Source organism: Caretta caretta, chromosome 6 (assembly GCF_965140235.1).
Source record: "Caretta caretta isolate rCarCar2 chromosome 6, rCarCar1.hap1, whole genome shotgun sequence".
In the NCBI taxonomy this organism is placed as follows: Eukaryota; Metazoa; Chordata; order Testudines; family Cheloniidae; genus Caretta; species Caretta caretta.
Window position 1 is genome coordinate 28,685,268 of NC_134211.1, and position 12,572 is coordinate 28,697,839.

At 39.4% G+C, this 12,572-nt stretch overlaps 1 protein-coding gene across 1 annotated transcript in view; it reads left to right on the forward strand.

The window, feature by feature from the left end:
* Window positions 1–12,572, forward strand: part of PIK3C2A (phosphatidylinositol-4-phosphate 3-kinase catalytic subunit type 2 alpha) — a 90,721-nt gene that overhangs the window by 23,145 nt on the left and 55,004 nt on the right. Inside the window, exons 3-4 of the mRNA XM_075129368.1 lie at window positions 3,753–3,853; window positions 6,770–6,927. Coding sequence (XP_074985469.1) covers window positions 3,753–3,853; window positions 6,770–6,927 — 259 coding nt within the window. The remainder of the gene's footprint in view (window positions 1–3,752; window positions 3,854–6,769; window positions 6,928–12,572) is intronic.

The following is a 12,572-nucleotide window of genomic DNA, read 5'->3' on the forward strand; positions in this document are numbered from 1 at the left end:
AGAGGATGGTGCCGGGATACCCCCTTGCCACTCTTGGCTGCATTTCAGCCCTTTAGAGTTGTTGGCAGTCAGTGTAAGTTAGAGCAGCCCTTAAACTGTCCCATCATAGACCTGCAGCAGGATCAAGGCAGTGTAAAGATTTATTTTAAGTTAGTTATGTGAATGCATGTATATCCTGACTTGCTTTTTGTACAGATCTGCCTCACCCCAGTCCTACTGGTTTAAAAACGGCTTAGAAAGGGCATAATCGATATAAGTAACTGGAGGCTAGCACACAAGATATATAGTAAAATAGTTAAAGACTGGCATGTGCACACTTTTTCTCTTTTCCGAAAAGGTGACTGGATTAATGTTTGTAAATTTCACTGAGAAGCATTAATCATTACTTCCAGCACCAGTTTAGCTCCAATAGCAAAATACAAGCGTTCCTAAACTGCCTCATTCCTGACATGTGGGAGCCATCTCTGAGGGCCATTTAAATTTTGACAGGTTTCAGAGGAACAGCCGTGTTAGTCTGTATTCGCAAAAAGAAAAGGAGTACTTGTGGCACCTTAGAGACTAACCAATTTATTTGAGCATGAGCTCTCGTGAGCTACAGCTCACTTCATCAGATGCATACCGTGGAAGCTGCAGTTTCCACGGTATGCATCTGATGAAGTGAGCTGTAGCTCACGAAAGCTCATGCTCAAATAAATTGGTTAGTCTCTAAGGTGCCACAAGTACTCCTTTTATTTAAATTTTGGTAATCTGAAGTTAACACTCGTGATGTGTGTGAGAACTGTAGACACACATCCACTTTGTATTGAATTGTGACTGTCAAGCACATTCCTATGTACTGTCTTTAAACAACCACCAATTGGTAAGTTTGTCAAACCAAAGATCTAGCAGCAAAAAGGTCAAGTTACTGCTTCTAGTTCTTTTTTTATTTGTTTTAACTAGTGTACAAGAGAACGATGCACTCTAAGCAATGGCTCCATATTTTGCGGTGTAGCAATTTTCAGCTAAAATGAAATGAGTTTAAATATCTTGCAAAAAAGTATTAAAGGTAAAATGTGTCTAATCAAAACATCCCAAAAGGTAAAACTTTTCAAAGTAACTTCTGTGTTTAGCAACAGTATACCATGTCTGAAGTTTAAAGAAATACTTTAAAAAAACTACCCTAGATTTACCTTTCCAAAGCTTGAAACACATTTTAAAAAGACAGAGTTCTTTAACTTTAACACAAGTTAAAAAGACAAACAGCTGCTCCAGTGTGACTCTGAGTAACCCTTCCCTGCCCACCAGTCCAATGCATTACACAAGCCTCTTTCAAAAGGCATGCATTCTTCCTAAAAAGCCTTGAAAAAGATAGACTTGCAGAATGTTCTGGGAAAAAGCAAATGTGCTCTGTCTGATCCTGAGTGTGAGAGTTCATGAACTGAGTGGCCTTCCATTGTGTGCACTGTGCCCACAAATATAAATGGGGGCTGCTAGCTTGGGCACTTCATGTGATTTCACCTGCCTTTACTATAGGAAGAGAGGCATTGTCTAAGGCATTAGTTCTCACTGTAAATGTTTATGGCCTGTCACAACCAAGTAAATAGTGTGGGCGTGGAGGCTCTGGGGTAGTTTTGGTTGGATCCTGCTCAGCACTCACCCCACAGTGGCAGCTCCTGTGTTGTGGGGCTGTCTGCTCTGGGCATTGCAACCTCCAGGATTGCAGCGCCATTCAGGTTTGTCCCTGCCCCCCGACTGGACCAAATTTGTGAGAGTGAAGTTGTGACCAGGCTCTTGGAGCTGGAGTGCCGCTCACTTAAATTTGGCCTACCCAGACACCTGTCATGGTGGCTGGGCCAAACCGGAGTGGTGCTGGGACCCCAGAGGTTGCAGTTAGGGATGTAAAAGGTTAACCAGTAAGCATTAGGCTTACTGTTAACCGACCTTAATTGGTAACACTGTGCACGCCGTCTGGAGCAGCCCCAGCCCTGGTGGCCCCATGCCGGCCAGAGAGACCTCCGCCGCACTGGAGCGGCCTAAGTTAACCGGTTAAACAATCTTTTAATCATTTAACTGGTTAACTCTTTAAACAATATTTAAGTCCCTAGTTGCAGTGCCTGGATCAAGGAGGCAAGCCCAGCCAGCCCTGTGGAACAGGAGCCACAGGAGCTGTCACGCAACCCTTTGAAACTTTCTGGTGACACAATTTGGGGTTCTGCCCAATGGGTTGAGAAACCGTGGTCTAAGGTACACAAGACTACAGTACCTTGTTAGGTGAAACTTCCAACTAATCTTTGGGTTTAGTCCTTTGAATTTGGAGAATTGGGACTCCCTTCAAGGGATCTCTGACACAAATAATCCTCCTACTCGTGCAGATCTTATTGCTTGGTTGGGGAGTGGCCGAAAACATCATGGCATGGGAATTTTTTATACATATATATACATACATATATATATATATATGTATATAAAAAAATAAATGAAAATTTGAGACCAATACCTTTGCCCTTACGCCCCCCAGACTGCCAACAAATAAGGAAGAAAGTTTTGAAGTCTGAATTGCTGATGATTGCAGTCAACCATCATTCTTTATGGTCTGATTTCAGATGAGTCATTTGAACTTTTTTCCTTCTGAGATCTGGTTTAATGGCACCTACAATGCCCTTTAACATAACTAGTTGCCCCCCCTGCTTCTCACTGTAATTCAAACCAGAAAGGATCCTAAAAAATAGTGTAGTAGTCTTGTTACCCTCCACGTTGGATTCGGAAAATGCACTAACCTGGGGGAAAAACTTTTGAATGCATTGATATGCAACACAAAAGAAGTAGGATCAGTAATTGTAAGTGAAACAACAAATTCAAATTACCAGTGCTTCCTTCAGAAAACCAAAACTTCTGGATGTTTGAGTTTTGAAATATCAAAAGTTGGCTTTACACAGACTCAATAATGTGAACAAAAATTCCTTACTATATAATAAACAGCATATTGCATCCATGGAAACATAAATGCTTACAGGCAATGCTTAAATACACTGATAACAGTAACCCAACAGATCAAAGGTGGCTAAACAGGGCCAGTCTGTTTATCTGTGGAAAGTAACATGCACAATTGAATGAAGAGCAAATACCAGTTGTGCGTGTCTCTTCATAGTGGTTTTTTGCACTAAGTAGAATATTTTTCTGCTATGGCATGGTTATGTGACAAAACTGTGCTTTAAATTGGAAGCTAATGCATGATTAAAATAACTGGTTCAAAAATGCTACAGTGACAGAAGGCTCTAAAGCTAAAATAATCCCAATAAAATGTGTAACTTCAACATAATCATATTTATACATAGACCTAATGTCCTGTCTTGACATTCCCTTTCCCAATAAAATGGGACACACAGTACAAGACTGACAATCTGTGTGTGCGCACCCAATATCTGCTACATTTACTTGGGAACTTACTGCCACAGAGTTAGCTGTTTATATTCAAGATATATGACCGCTATCTAAGCCAGATTCCATGCTTCCATGAGTGTTCACTTTCCAGTTTGGTAATGTTGCAAAGAATCAATTCTGATGATTTAAACTGATACAAAACCAGTTCAATCATAACTGAAATATTCATTTTCTTATTACATATGTATGCTAATATCTGTAAATTCACATTTCATGTAGCTGAAATATTGGTGGCAAACACTACGTTGTTTTGAGGTTTTACTAGTGATCTGAAGGTTTATGGGAGTATGTTTTCAACCAGTTTAAAGTTTTGTTTTATCCTTTAACTATAGCAAGACAATGGGACCACTAGCCTGACAACAGAAAACGCACTTCTCCAAGATATTGAAGGGCAGAATCAAGAGCTGGCAGCTTTTTGTCAAGCAGTTACCAAGTAAGAAGTTACTGATTGCAAATTAATTCTCAGATAATTAAATGGTAGTGTTTGCTGTCCTGGAAATAAATATCAAAGTTCAAATATCATGAACTTCCAGTAATGTTCACAGGACTAACCCTGCACACTTCGCTGCATTAGGCAAACTTCAGTATGCCTTTCTCCTCACATCAATCTGTTCTGTCCAACCCACATCCTTTCTTTCATTGGCATTTATCTTAACATTTTAGAATGGTTTTCTGTTAAGCAGTAAATGTCTTCTGCATGACTTTCTTTTTGATCTACTGATATGACTGGCTGTATTCACTTCCTGTCTCTTCCTGTTCCCCATCACACATTTTTCTAGAGTACATGGTTCCCCCCCTTCTTTGTCTCTTCCTTTTCTATTCCTTGCTTTCACATGGTTTTTCAATCTCTCCTCGAAGTTCTTCATTCTTACCCTCCCTTCTCTCCCTCCCAACAAGCCCTATCAAACTGTTCTCTACACTTGAAATGCATTCAGTCATTGTCCTTGTCCCCTGGCCCCATCTCCAGACACACAGGCTGCTGCCACCTCCTTCAGACAGGCATAAACTTCTTGGGGAAAAATGTCCTCAGCCTTTGCCCTCCCCGGGCAAGAGACATGAAATCCAGGCTGACCGCAATGATCAAACCTCAACTTGTTCTCTAGTCTAGTCTCTCACCAGGGAGAATGCATTGTCTGTTGGAGTCTCTGCTTATTACTGGTATTGGAGAAAGAGGTAGCTGGGAGAAGGGGAGATGCTGCTCCCGTTGAGCAGCATTAAGCAAGAACATAAATACTAGGGCAGGAGTGGCCAGCCTGAGAAGGAGCCAGAATTTACCAATGTACATTGTCAAAGAGCCACAGTAATATGTTAGCAGCCCCCCAGCGTCTCCCACCCACCGGCAGCCCCACTGATCGGCAGTTTTGTGGTGTGCAGGAGGCTCGGGGAAGGAGTGAGGGCACGGCAGGCTCAAGGGAAGGGGTGGAGTGGGGGCAGGGCCTGTGGCAGAGCCAGGGGTTGAGCAGTGAGCACCCCCCGGCACACTGGAAAGTTGGCATCTGTAGCTCCATCCCCAGAGTCGGTGCCTATACAAGGAGCCGCATGTGGCTGGCCACCCCTGACCTGGGAGGAGAGGGAGAGGAGGCAGTAAGGGAGGCTTTCTCCCCCGTTCTCCCCCCCCCCCCCCCCACCTCTGACTTGCTTTTCTGCTTCCCCCTCAATCTTTCCTCTGACCAACTAAATGATTTACAGATAGGGTAGGGCAAGTCCTACATGTTCTTGAACCATTTAAAGAAATGGAACCCTGAATATTTAAGATCCTTACAGTTTTATAGCTGTACTTCAATAGCAGTCTCTGTTCTAGTTTGGTTTTGTGGACTGGATACTGCATGACCTCAGTCTGTTTGCTTTAAAACTATACACAAGATCCTGAATATATTGTATTCTTTGTAGGGATGTGTTTGTGTCTGTGAAAGATGCATCCAATTAGCCAACTAGTGTTGCTTTGAATACTTTGTTCACTCTGGTCACTCCATCTCTAAAGTGACAAAGCAGACACAGACAAGGTCGAGAGATGACAAAAATTACTAGAGGCATGGAATATTACTCTTCAGAGCAGGGACTGCTTTCTTTTGAATTTGGAAAGCGCCAAGCATATTCTGGGTGCTGTTAGAACAACAATAAGATTTTTCTCTCTATTTAAATGCACTAAAAATTAGGAATATTTAGTTTAAAGGAAATTAAGACCTAAAAGGTACAAAAAGTAATGAATGAGCAAGAGGTAGTCAGTTGGTGGTTATCATTTTCTTCTTCAAATACAGAAAGGGGAGTACCCATGAAATAAAAAGGTAACTTCAAAACTGATGAAAGAGAACGCATTTACACAACTCATAATTAACCTATGGAACTCACTGCTACAAGATACTGAGGCAAAATTTGAGTATTGGGTAGGAATAAGAATGTTTTAAAATCAGTTACAATTAAATATATCCGCTTCAAGACTTAAACCACTAACAGCTACCTACAGGCTGCCATGTAAGGAATTCCCTTTTTTCTTTGAAGCATTTGTTGTTGGTCACTGTCAAGAGGTACGATACTTAGCTAGTTGGATCATTATAGACCAGTATAATTTCTCTGTTCCTAATGTCCTAGAACATTGCTGTAATGTCAGCAAAAAGGTAAAATGACTTTAAATATTGTGACTAATTTAAGAGCATTGATTGGTGGCTGCTTTTTACTGAAAATAAAAAGTTTACTTCTGAACAGATTTTCTAACAAATGGGGGAAAAATTATATACCCATCTCTCATTAGCGATTTGGTTTACAAAACTTAAACAAAATGAGCCCCCTTCTTCCTCAATTTTTTGCCCTTCACTTATCTCCTTTTCATTGCTTCTTTATTTAAATTTCAGTGTTTGAAATAATTGGATTTGAACAGTACACAACAGCAGTGCCCAGACTAAATATTTTAGAGTGCTTTGAGGACTTGTATTCCAAAAACTAATTTTTTGACTAATGAAAATTAGTTGTCTTATGCAGATGCTACAGTATAGTTTGCTTTCTCAAATTATATTGTAACTTAAAGTTAAACATGGAATTTCAGAACATCATGCAAATATCAAGATAATGGGTATCAATGAGCTTAACATGTGAAAGTCATAGTCTCTTGCTCCAGCCTACACACTAATTTTAAAATAGTTGCTCATCTATTTGTTATGGGCAGTCTTGGAGCAGAGAGCAGACAAGTCAAATGTTTCTGTATGTACAGAATGTACAAATGTACAGCTTAAGTTAAGAATGAAAAAGCATTTCCAACTTTGGTACTACTTTCAGACAACTGCATTGCAGTGCATGACAGACAAGGGACTTATACATAGAATATTTCATAAACTAAAACCCTCTTTGTTTACAGATTGAGGACCAACTTTCCCTATACCAATCAACACACAAATCCAGGCTTTGTGCTGAGTCCAGTCATGCTGCAAAGAAATATAAGTAGGGAGAATGCCAGTATCAAGGTTTCTATAGAAATTGAAGGATTCCAACAGCCAGTAACATTTACATGTGATGGTAAGTATTTCCATTTTATAGTTCAGTTCTTTTTTGTAGTTCAGATTACTAATTTTTTTAATGAGTTGATTATTCCTTTGAATTCTAAATGACTTCTGGAAGTACCAGTACTAATAATTGTAAATATTGAGGTGACACACTCATTCTAAACCTTACTTTTTTGGTACTTACAGCCTTTTCATAGAAAATTTCTTTTGGACCAGATTTCCTTTTGGACCTTTTTCAGCCTAGTTTGTGAATTTAAATTTAATTTTATTTTTTTAAAATCAAATGTATTTGAAAACACTGAAACAAAGCTATTCAGACTTCTCTCAAAGCTGTTTGAGGCGCTCTGTAGGTTCAGATAGACATCCTTGCATCATGCCATCTTCTGTTCACACTTCAAAAGTTATTTTTGCGATCATAAGGGCTAGAGACTGACTTAAATGAATTGCTTAGGTTTTGGAGCACATGATGGCAGTCATCCAAAAGTATAGATTCAGCAAGCCACTTGCAAATCAGCCCAATTCAATCACAAATACTTCTCTGGGAATTAAGTTCTAACCTGCCTTGAAGAAGAAGGCAGAGGTTATGTCCCTTTTGGGGACAAGACTGCACAATATATTAACTCAGCAGTAAATGTGGGTACTGTTAACTTTTTAGCAATCCTTGGTAAGGAAGTTAAGTGACAACTGCTGTTATCTGTCCTACCTGAACAAGCAGGAAATACTGAATGGCATGTGGAAGGAAAGATCTTTGACCTCTGGGCAGCTCAGGGAAAAGAGATTCTTAGGGCTAGTTATCTCATAAGAAAAAGGGTGTCACAGCACTCCCCTTGTGTTCTAGTCTGCAGTAGCTGAAACTGTAGATGCCTAGAATTTTTTTTTACATCCTTCACAAATGCCAAACTGGGCTGCTGTTGTAGCTGCTACATTAGACAACTCAAATGAGAACATATAGAACCTCAAATTCCTGTATTGGTTTCCACCAGCATTTGGATATTTTCACTGTGAATAATAAACTCTTCTGTGAGATGAGAGATCAGGTACTTCCCTTGTACAGCAGGGTTTCCCAAACTTGGTTCACGGCTTGTTCAGGATAAGCCCCTGGCTGGCCATGAGTCGCTTAGCTTACCTGAGCGTCCACAGGTACGGCTGCTCACAGCTCCCAGTGGCGGCAGTTCGCTGTTCACGGCCAATGGGAGCTGCAGGAAGTGGCGCAGGTGAAGGAACGTGCTGGCCCTACCTTCCTGCAGCTCCTGTTAGCTGGGAACGGCAAACCACTGCTGCTGGGAGCTGAGGGGCTCTGTGCCTGCAAATGCTTCAGGTAAACCAAACATCCTGGCCTGCTAGCGGCTTACCCTGATGGGCTGGGAGCCAAAGTCATAAGCCAAACCCTATATTTCAGGGGTTGGCAAAAAGGGTTACAGTTTTTGCCATTTTTACCTATCCATGTAAGGGCGTTGGCTTATAAATGAATGGGCTAATGAACGAGTGTATATGGTAGTTTAGAGAAAGCAAGCAAAGCAGCATTTGCTGCTAATTCTTAACTTTTGCAGGAGAGTGTAATCAGATGTAGTATTCCAGAAGGTGACTCTATTATCAGTTGGAGACTGACCTCAGACCTCATGGGACAAGAGTCCTTTTTTTCAAAGAAAACGTATGCCTCTTTTGAAATAATTAAGCCTGAAGAGTAGCCCTGTCAGTATGACTACCCTCAAACTCCTTTTCAAAACATCCGGCTTTCTGGGATTCATTTAAATATCTAAAAATACTGAATTAATTTACAATAAAGTAGATAAATTGCTGCTTTATCAGTCTTGCATAAAACTAATACATGTAAGTGTATGCTTTCTGATGATAGAAGTGGATAGAGCTGTCTTTGGGGGTGGAAAATTTTTTCCCATTATTAGTGTGATAGGCAAGCATGGTAAGAAAGTAAATGTTGTTCTTATGAAGATAGGTGTATTAGAAGGGATTAAAACACAACTATAACAATATTTTTCCCTTTGGAGCTCCTGGGTGTGAGTTTATGGGCAGCAGGATTAAGGGGGGAAGGAGAACGCTGTTACCAGCGTTGAAATAAGCAATACAAATTTCAGTGTTTGCATTGCTATAGTAATAGCAGGTATGTCATGTAAATTTTTTTAGTCATGCTGGTCAATTTAGGGTGACATTATGCTATTATTCACAACTCTGAATGCATGAAATATTATTTTTTTTTTTCTTGCAAAGGGGTACCTCCGTTTTGGGTATGGATATCTTCAGTCTTAAATCTGTTGAAAATGATGGAAGTCCTTTAGCGTCTAAATAAATCTGTGTTCACAGTATATAGCTGTACTAAACCATTCAGAAACAATATTGTGTGCTCTCTTTCTTTGCTGGTTGCAGCAGCAGGTATATAACAAGCAGTGACCACAGTTAGTAAACAAGTAATGCTATGAGCTCAGTTCTGCAGTATTTGTACAAGAAAATCTCACCTAATAAATTCTTTCTTAGGTTCTGCATACTTTGTTTTAAAATGAGGTATTTAACAGGTAGAAATTTGATTTTTAAAATTGTTTACTTTTTTCATATAAGGCTCTGCTTAATATTTTATCTTGTGGAACAAAAATACTTGCTTGACTCATGTTTAGACTGTCTTGCGCTAGCAAACTGTTTAGATACAAGTTGTCCCCTGTAAACTTTGCACTGCAATTAAAGCACAAAACAACCACCAAAAAACCCAAATTCACTTATTGTTTTTGGAGCCTAAATTAACCTGTCAACATCTCTTTAAAACAGCTACAGCCATGCTACGTTCTCCATTTTGAATGCAGGAAAAAAATCCAAATCTAAAAAACACAATCCGTTAAAGAGAACATTCCTTTAATATGTTAAAGAGGATATTGCAAAATATTCTAGTGAGATTTGTGCACTGAAAATATGTGGTGACTGGGTGGAGAGGTAAGAGGACATTCAAATGAGCTTTTTCTGCCAGATTGCCAAAGTTGGCATTGTCAGCAGTTTTATCAATATTTCTCTACATGTTTAGAAAATAAGGGCAGATAAAGAGCTGTGTGCTCAAGAATATTGGCTAACATGTAAACTTCCTGATTGACAGCAACACTATTAACTGAAATCTAACGAATGGTAGAGCTGTTACCTAAGGCCAGGCCTATGCTACAAACTTACATCGGTAGAGCTATTGCACTCAGGTGTGAAAAATCCACATCCCTGAGCGACAGTTATACCAACATAACCCCCAGTATAGACAGCGTTGTGTCAATTGGAGAAGCTATCCCATTGACATAGCACTGTCTTCACTAAAGAGCTACAGTGGCACAGATATATCAAGTGCGCTGTTGCAGCTTTAAGTGTAGACCTGCCCTTAGACTTCAGCAAGATGAGAATATCCAATTTTCAAGGACCATGTCTTAGGTCCAGTTTATATTTTTTGCTTACAAATTGTCTTATTTGAAACTCAGTATTAGCAATTCAACATGTGAAATAGATGATTATATTGCTATCCGTAATATATGGTGTATATTAAAACTTAAATTTCTATACTAATTTTACAGATTTTTTTTGGCACACGTCAAAAAATTTTGACCTGGAATTGAATTATGAAATTGTTGGTAGCTAACTAAGTGGTGGTCCAGCAAATGAGAATTTAAGATGGTGTGTTTAGCCAGTACAGCTGTTTTATGATGTAAAGACTAGTAGCACTAGATAAGTGACTGGAAAAGGTTATTTTTTTTAACCTCTATAATCTGGCATATCTACATAGACTGTACATATGTAGCTGGTATAATTCACAAACATGAGTTCTCCATTTTTTTAACTCTTCCCTCTTTCTATTAAGAGAATAAAAGTTTTTCCAAGGCAACCCTGGGATTACTTGCATTTTTTTCGAGGTCCTTATTAAACATAAACATATAATATACAAAAATGCCATCCAAATGCAAAAAACCTGACCCCACATATCAACTTCTGTTTTTGAAATTGCTGGGTAAGCTTCCACAATATATCTTAAATTTAGAAAGGTCTTGATTTCCAAAATAAGAGGCAAGTTTAATAGACTGCCTGTTGTTGCTAAAGAAAGTATAAGTCGTTATAGTGGATTCCAATGGTGAAATCTTTTAAGTGACTGCACTAAATAGTATAGGTTTGTGTTACTTCTAACGGATATAACTATGAAAATAAGCAATGTCATTTATGAAATTACATTATTTTATGGTAACTGACAAGTTACATAACACCATTTTGGTATACTAGTTTTACGTGTGAACAAAACAAAAATGTTATACACAGTATGCCAAAGTACAAATACAATTATGTTGGTTTGTGTGCAGCACAAAAACATACCCCATTGTCACGATGGTTTATTATAAACCTATATCCAATGTTACATTTGAATGGCTTTGTAAATTGTTTTACAGAACTTGCTCTCTGTGTAACTTCTTGGAAAGTTTTGGAGCTGTAAATATATCTATGAAGAAATCCAGAATATTCCAGGAACACTTTTTTTAGTGTCAGGTTTCAGAGTAGCAGCCATGTTAGTCTGTATCCGCAAAAAAGAACAGGAGTATTTGTGGCACCCTAGAGACTAACAAATTTATTAGAGCATAAGCTTTCGAGGGCTACAGCCCACTTCATCAGATGCATAGAATGGAACATATAGTAAGAAGATAGGTGTGTGTGTGTGTACACACACACACACACAGAAGGTGGAAGTTGCCATATAAACTGTAAGAAGCTAATTAAGATGAGCTATTATCAGCAGGAGAAAAAAACTCTTGCTGATAATAGCTCATCTTAATTAGCCTCTTACTGTTTGTATGGTAACTTCCACCGTGTGTGTGTGTATATGTATGTATATATAAAATCTTCTTCTTACTTATGTTCCATTCTGTGCATCCGATGAAGTGGGCTGTAGCCCACGAAAGCTTATGCTCTAATTTTTAGTCTATAAGGTGCCACAAGTACTCCTATTTAGTGTGTAACACTCTTCCATCAAAGTTGGGTCTAAACCCGTGTTTCAGTACAAAGTTTGAGACAAACTTACTGGTTTTTGACCACTTCCGGTTATTAAAGATTCTAAGATACTGGCTCAGGATGTGGTTTCTGGTGTCCCAGCAAGATTGCAATTTGGATAATTGCATCATGTCTAAAAAAATTCCTTTCCAGCTTCAGTTGGAGGTGGCTTTCTCAGTTATGTCGTGTTGCACCTTTGTTCAATAGCTGCCACATTCTACCTCAAAAAGAAAAGGAGTACTTGTGGCACCTTAGAGACTAACCAATTTATTTGAGCATGAGCTTTCGTGAGCTACAGCTCACTTCATCAGATGTTTACCGTGGAAACTGCAGCAGACTTTATATACACACAGAAATCATGAAACAATACCTCCTCCCACCCCACTGTCCTGCTGGTAATAGCTTATCTAAAGTGATCAACAGGTGGGCCATTTCCAGCACAAATCCAGGTTTTCTCACCCTCCACCCCCCCACACAAATTCACTCTCCTGCTGGTGCTAGCCCATCCAAAGTGACAACTCTTTACATAATCAAGTCGGGCTATTTCCTGCATAGATCAAGGTTTTCTCACATCCCCCCCACCCCCATACACACACAAACTCACTCTCCTGCTGGTAATAGCTCATCTAAACTGACCATTCTCCAGGTTTA